Source organism: Sprattus sprattus (assembly GCF_963457725.1).
Source record: "Sprattus sprattus genome assembly, chromosome: 8".
In the NCBI taxonomy this organism is placed as follows: Eukaryota; Metazoa; Chordata; class Actinopteri; order Clupeiformes; family Clupeidae; genus Sprattus; species Sprattus sprattus.
Window position 1 is genome coordinate 4,724,252 of NC_137927.1, and position 7,500 is coordinate 4,731,751.

Below are 7,500 nucleotides of genomic sequence, written 5' to 3' on the forward strand. Positions count from 1 at the left end.
GTCGTGACGCGATGTGTGAGTGCCGCCCAGGCTGGGCTGGTGAGAGCTGCAGCATCGGTAAGCGCTATTTTCTCTTTCTCTCTCTCTCTTGATCTCTCTCTCTCTCTCTCTCTCTCTCTCTCTCTCTTTCTTTGGTCTCTGGGGGAGGAAAACATTTCTCTAAAGATTTGCCCGTCCTATGCTGTGAATGCCTGTGGATGTAAGTGTGTGCAACAGGAATGTAATGTAATGTCATGACAACTGGAATGTAATGTAATGTCATGACAACTGGAATGTAATTTGAAGTCATGACAACAGGAATGGACAACAGGAAAGACAGCGAACACAGGTGTGGCCCTGATCTGCTCAAACCGGATCGGTGCCAGTTCGGAGCCAGACCAGGTCCGGATCTGATGCACACAGTGAGGGGCTGCTTGGGTTTTATTGGTTTCGAAGAGAAACTGTGCCCGAGCTCCCTGCTGTTTATCGGGATGTTTCACACCTTCTTCTCCGTAATAGGTTAACATGGCATGCTGCTTTTCCCCAGCCCCATGTTGTGCAAGTTTCACGTCTCTCTCTCACACACTGCCTTTCTGTTTTTCTTTCTCTCCATCTCTTTCTCCCCTTCCCTTTCTCTCTCTCTCTCTCTCTCTCCACTTTATTCTGACTCAAGCTCACTATATGGACAAGGTTGTCAAAGGTACTGTGCTCCTCATTCATGCCTGTAATCACTGTAACTTCTAAGATAAGCATCTCTTGCACACATACACACACACACACACACACACACACACACACACACACACACACTTGCATTTTTTTTTTTTTATGTGAGTTAACAGGCATTGTGTGTGTGTGTCTGATGGTGGCTTATCAGATATGTGTGTGTGTGTGTGTGTGTGTATCACGGCAGTCCCTCAATGGTTACTGACTCTGATTATTAATGAGGAGCTTCAACAACAGAAACAAATAGTTTCACAAAAAACAAATAGTTCACTGTCTGAGAGGGCAGCATTGGACAGGAGAACAAATATTTGAAAGATGATGATTCCCTACCTACACACACACACACACACACACACACACGCACACACACACACACACACAAAATCAATCAATCCATTCAAATAAGCTCATAATCAACATTTCCCATATCTTGTACTGTTTACATATATCAGCACTGAATATATACCCTATCTACATTATATTGTGTGACAATTTGAGATAACAGTAATATTCTCTCTTGGCTATTCCCTCACAACTGCAGACAAGATAGGATACAAAGGTAAAGCCACAGCACGCCCCCCACCTCCCCCAGTCATCCTGTATTCGCCTCCTCTGCCTCAGAAACCTGGCCTGTGTGTCTGTCCATATCTCCTTCTCAGTCTCTGTCTCTCTCTCTGTCTCTCTCTCTGTCTCTCCGTCTCTGTCTCTCAGTATTTGTCTCTGTCTCTCCATCTCTCTCTTTCCGTCCCTGTTTCTCAGTGTCCCACTGACACCCTGTCCTCAGACCCAGCCCTCTCTCTCCACTCCTGTCCCCTGTCTGATGGAGTTGTTTGTCCTTCAGTCTGTCATCTTTCCTGTGTGGTTTTCCTGTGTGTCTTTGCCCTGAGCTATAGTTTTAGGAAAGCCGGCCTGTTGCGTGCCTCAAGGTTTTCTTCCAGGCTTAGTCCCTTTCGTGTTTTGTTGATGTGATGGGGGGGAATGTTGTTGATGCATTAATAATGTCTGGATCCTGTCCCCAGAGAAAGTGTTCTCTTTTAAACTGTGTTGTGTCTCTCCACTGAAATTTCACATGGTGGAATGAGAACAATGGGAAATAAATCATTCGCTCACTGGGATTTGTGTCTGTAAGCCCCAAACACATTTAACATTTATTTAGAATAATGTGGTGCTAGCTGTGGACTAGTCTATGCAAGCTTGATGACTACAGCTGTTCAAAGCCTGCGTCTGCAGTAGCAGTGACAGTTAGATTTATATGACCTTGTTTGCTGTATGGCTGACTGTGCACTTCTATCATGTACCGGAATGAAACAGAACTTTAGTACTTTCTAGAACAGGAATTTTCTGTAAAGAACAGACTCATGTGAAGTTTAAGCCTGCCATCCAATCCCCCTCTGTTGTCTTTGTCATATATGTCTGTGTGATTCCTGATGATATGGTTCCACTACTTCCTGTTTCACACCCCCAACTTGCCCCGCCCCCTACCCACTGTTTCCACCCTCTCTGATTGGTTGGCTGTGTGTGATTGACAGATGGTTGCCCGGGGCTGTGCAACAGTAATGGCCGCTGCACGCTGGACCAGAGTGGCTGGCACTGCCTCTGCCAAGCCGGATGGAGGGGCCCTGGGTGCGATGTCGCCATGGAGACCATCTGCGCTGATGGCAAAGATAACGAAGGAGGTGAGAGTGAGAATGATGGTGTGATTGACAGCTTCAGGCTGAGACAGCCCATAATCATGGAAAATTGGTGGCCCTGATGTGGCGGGGAACTAAAATGTTCCTTGTCAGATCAGACCCCAGAACTGTTCCCGACTTGTCCACAACAACAACTTGGCAGCCATTCTATTTCACTCACTCAATTTTAAAGTTGTCATTTTGGGCAAAGTTTGAGAATGGTGTGGTGAAAGCAGAGGGAGAGGTGGACAGAAAAGAGAGAGAGCGAGCGAGGGTGAGGGTAGACACATGACAGATAGGTCTATTTGCTACTAATTCACAGATGATTGTCTCTGCAGTGCTCTTGTCTCCTGACCGTGTCAGTCACACATGTTTGTGACCTACAGGAAAATGGAGTTCAGAGGTGTCATTCTGTGTCAATCTGATTCATGTGCAGTCTGTGCCGAAAGCCCACACTGAACGAGAGAGATGTGTTCCACAGACAGCGTAACAGCAGTGGTGTGGCCATTGTCACTCGTCAGTGATGATGGAGAAATGGAGACACGGAGAGAGGGAGAGGGATGGAGGGAGGGATGGAGGGAAAGAGAGTGGGTGAGGTACGTTTTAGATGGCGGTGGCAGTTAGAGGGAGCGAAAGAGAGGGTGAGTGGGAGAGAGTGAGAGAAATGGAGAGATAGACAGAGAAAGAGATGGACAGAGGAGAGTGGTAGAGGGAGAGGAAGAGCTTGAGTGATTAATGTGGCTGAAGAGGACCTCTGTCCTCCTGTAGCGCATCAGGTTGTGTGTGTGTCTCTCTCTCTCTCTCTGTCTTTTATGCTATTGTGGGGAGAGATTGATGGGGTGGTGTATGGGCTCTAAGTGTTTGTGCAAGGCAAGGTGATCTGGGTGAGGAAGAGAGTATTGTCAGGTGTATTTGAGGGCTTCTTATACCTGTGTTAGGGTGGAGCACAGAGTGTAATGAAGGCAATGGTGGCGATAGAGAGACGTGGGATGTGGGAGAGAAGTCTGGGATATGATGAAGGCCTGTCTCAACCGACTAACGCATCTGGGCCAGATCAAAGCCAGACTCAGCTGCTCTTTGGTGTCTCTATTGGGCCTGACGTGTGTGTGTGTGGGTTTATGTGTGTATGTTTTTGTTTGTGTGTACATGGCGTGTGTGTGTGTGTGGGTGTGTGCATGTATGTGTGTGTGCATGCATGTTTTCTTTTGTTTGTGTGTGTGTGTGTGTGTTTGTGTGTGTGTGTGTGTGTGTGTGTGTGTGTGTGTGTGTGTGTGTGTGTGTGTGTGTGTGTGTGTGTGTGTGTGTGTGTGTGTGTGTGTGTGTTTGTGTGTGTGTGTGTGTGTGTGTGTGTGTGTGTGTGTGTTTGTGTGTGTGTGTGTGTGTGTGTGTATATGTGTGAACAGGCAGTGTTCAATATGATGTGAAAGCATGACTAAGGGAGGACAGGGAGAGAGAGAGAGAGAGAGATAGGGAGAGAGAGAGAGGGTGAGAGAGAGGGAGAAAGAGAGATTGAGGAAAGGGATGGTAGCTAGAAAGCGAAAAAAGTGAGAATGATAGTTTAGTGATAACAGGAACTCTGAGAGGAGGCAGGGGTGAAGCTGACGGCTGTGCTGTGCTATGCTGTGCTGCGGGTGTCGATGGTAGACGGTGATGTGTGAGAGGAGCACGTCAGCGTCGGGGTGATGTGTGAGAGGAGCACGTCAGCGTCGGGGTGATGTGTGAGAGGAGCACGTCAGCGCAGGGGTGATGTGTGAGAGGAGCACGTCAGCGCAGGGGTGAGCGAGAGTTTAGAGTGGGGTGAAGAAGAGGTTCCTGTTGTGATGGAGACGGCCCTCAGCCACCTCATCCTCCTCCAGGTTCTGCCTTCACACAGGATGTGTGAGCTGCTCTGAGCTGACACGGAGGATTGATGGGCACTCCACTAGAATAGGAAACAGCGCAATGAAACAGTGAAGAGGTGAAAAGTGTGGAGTGGGTTTGCGCTCTCATCAGGGTTGCCTCTTTGACTGACTTTGCCAGAAATTGGCTGGTTTTCAATTGCCTGTACTCAGAATATAAATGATGTGTAGTTATTTAAAAAAGAAAGCGCAGTTTTCAGATAAAAGGTTTTGCATTAGACTGTCTGTGTCTTTGTTCTGATCCTAGTTTTACTACATGTGCGCTGAAATGAATATTTACTAGGCAGGATTTCTTCCAAAATATTTGTTTTGCCGTAATAGCCAGTGCCCTGATTCTGTGCCCCTTTATCCAATTAGTCCAGCATAATTTCAACAAATGATAGGCAACGAGAGGGTCCAGGCTATCCCTTTTGCCGTCACATCAAACCAAACATTGCTCTCTCTCTCTCTCTCTCTTTCTATCTTTCTCTCACTCTCTCTCTCTCGCTGGTCCACCTGGCTGCTCAGGTAAATAGAGACAAACATGTAAAATGCTAATGAATAAACAGGAGTGTGAGGGTGTGTGTGTGTGTGTGTGTGCCGTTGGCTTGTAGTCTGCAGTGTGTGTGTTTCCTGCATAGCATGCATCCTACCTAAATTTACAGTAACTCTAACATCCAAGATTCCTCAGGAGACATGAAGACTTTTTTGCATTCACCCTGACTGCTGTCTTTCTCTCCCTCTCTGGTGTATGTTCACAGACAGTATGGTGCATTTGAATACTGTGTCTGTCTCTCTTTTATCTATGAGCTGTGTTTGGTGTCCTTGACTGCTGTGTGTCTCTCTCTTGTCCATGTGCACAGACAGTCTTGTGGACTGCATGGACCCTGACTGCTGTCTGCAGAGCTCCTGTCAGGCGTCACCCTTCTGCCGCGGTTCCCCCGACCCTCGCGGCATTGTGGGAGATCAGCAGAGCCCCGCACCCCAGAGCTTCTACCAGCGGGTCAGCTTTCTGATTGGTCCTGGTGGAAGCCACACCCTACCTGGAGACAACCCGTTCAACAGCAGGTACACACTCAACAGGAAGACGACACCCAGACAGTATGGCAGCAGTGCACTGTTGCATTGTGGGAGGATAAGCTGTGGCGGAGGAAGATAATGCCATCATCCCCTTTCTTAGTAATAGTCTTTTTTTTAGAGAGAGGTTCATTAGTACCTGTTAACCAGTACAGATTATTTTCAATTACATTTAGTCATTTCGCTGATGCTTATATCTAAAATAGTTTAAAGTATTATACATATAGACATTTTATCAGTATATCAGGGCTCCCTGGATATCAAATCCAGTAGCAGTTGAGCTGCAGAGATGTGAAAGGAATGCTACAGCCAGAATAATACATTATATTTTAACATGTGGTCCACTCATGTCAGAGGAAACAAGAGGCTCTCATGGCCTCAGTGTTTGTATCCTGTTAAAGAAACAAGTGGCTCTCATGGCGTCATTGTTTGTTACCGGTTAAAGAAACAAGTGGCTCTCATGGCGTCATTGTTTGTTACCGGTTAAAGAAACAAGTGGCTCTCATGGCGTCATTGTTTGTTACCGGTTAAAGAAACAAGTGGCTCTCATGGCGTCATTGTTTGTTACCGGTTAAAGAAACAAGTGGCTCTCATGGCGTCATTGTTTGTTACCGGTTAAAGAAACAAGTGGCTCTCATGGCGTCAGTGTTTGTTACCTGTTATAGGAAATGAACACCTCTGACTTGTGTCGATTAGAGCATTGTGATCTTCCATCACTGGGTAATAGGGTAATATGATCTGTTATATAGGGTACAGGCTATAGAGTAAAGGCTAAGGTTGAATGAAATTAAAATACAAATCCTTCTATTTCATTCAGGTCTCTACTTGTTGTCAATTTAATCCCAGGTTATCTCCTAAATGTGAGAGGTATTTACATAATAATACACTATCAAACATTCTAATAACAATTCACTATTAGATGATAACAAAACAGTCAGTGAGAAAGTTATTATTCTTCTAGAATTGTTGCTAACAGGGTCCTTGTGGGGACAAACATAATTATGTTATGACTAATTAAACGGAAATGAACCATGTGCTATTTGATTAAAGCATTGCATTAAAAATGCTCTCATGAATTCAGTTGCTGGTTAGATTTATTTTGGTGGCAGACTGTTTCCATTGTACACACTTCATCACACAGGTGTAGACCATGTTGTAGCAATTGTGTTCTAGCATGACTAGACGGTCAAATCACATGGTTCAGACCCGTATCACAGTTATGCAACAAGTAGGCCTACATACAAATGGTAACGCCAATTACATTGGCAAAGACTTAAACTGGGGAATAAATCTGTTTATTTTTCTAATTATATTTTTTAAATTTGTTTTAAGTTGTACTTTAGAAACGATAGAAAATTATTTTTCTCCTTCAGCTCATGTAAATTTCATGTGTGTGACCTGTGTGCATAATTTATAGCCTGCTGAAGATCCTGCCGGAGAGACCAGTAATCCCTTTAAATGCCTTTTGTGTAGACGTCTGTTCATTTCTGGATGGTGTGTTTCATAAGGACGTGTTGCTAAATGATGCATGTCACTATTCAGACATCAGCTTATATGAGTTCTGGCCCAGTTCTGGGATGGACCCGGCAGATCTCTGCACGATGTAGTACAGGCGGTATCTGGGCCACGCTTTCCCTGACCAGAAGCATTCATATCTACCACAGGCTCGCTGAAGGGCCTGAGTGTGTGTGTGTGTGTGAGCGTACATGTGTGTGTGGGTGGGTTGCCTCTCTCTCTCTCTCTCTCTCTCTCTCTCTCTGTATGTGCGTGTGTGTGTGGGGGGGTACCTCTCTCTCTCTCTCTCTCTCTCTCTCTGTATGCGCGTGTGTGTGTGTGTGGGGGGTACCTGTCTCTCTCTTTTTTTCTCTCTCTCTCTCTCTCTCTGTGTGTGTGTGTGTGTGTGTGTGGGGGGGGGGGGGGGGGGGTTACCTCTCTCTCTCTCTGTTTATGTGTGTGTGTGTGGGGGGGGGTACCTCTCTCTCTCTCTCTCTCTCTCTGTATGTGTGTGTGTGTGTGTGTGGAAGGGGTCTACCTGTTTCTTTCTGTGTGTGTGTGTGTGGGGGGGGGGGGGGGTACCTCTCTCTATTTGTGTGTGTGTGTGTGTGTGTGTCTGTGTGTGTGTGTGTGTGTGTGTGTGTGTGTGTGTGTGTGTTTGCGTTTCCGTTGTCCGG

General features: G+C 46.1%; 1 protein-coding gene across 1 annotated transcript in view; it reads left to right on the forward strand.

Moving 5' to 3' along the window:
- Positions 1-7,500, forward strand: part of LOC308368738 (teneurin-3) — a gene marked incomplete at both ends in the record, with an annotated part of 127,741 nt that overhangs the window by 86,465 nt on the left and 33,776 nt on the right. Inside the window, 5 exons of the mRNA XM_080842990.1 lie at positions 1-57; positions 653-679; positions 1,247-1,264; positions 2,235-2,381; positions 5,116-5,320. The exon at positions 1-57 is cut by the window's left edge and continues 129 nt beyond it. Coding sequence (XP_080699116.1) covers positions 1-57; positions 653-679; positions 1,247-1,264; positions 2,235-2,381; positions 5,116-5,320 — 454 coding nt within the window. The remainder of the gene's footprint in view (positions 58-652; positions 680-1,246; positions 1,265-2,234; positions 2,382-5,115; positions 5,321-7,500) is intronic.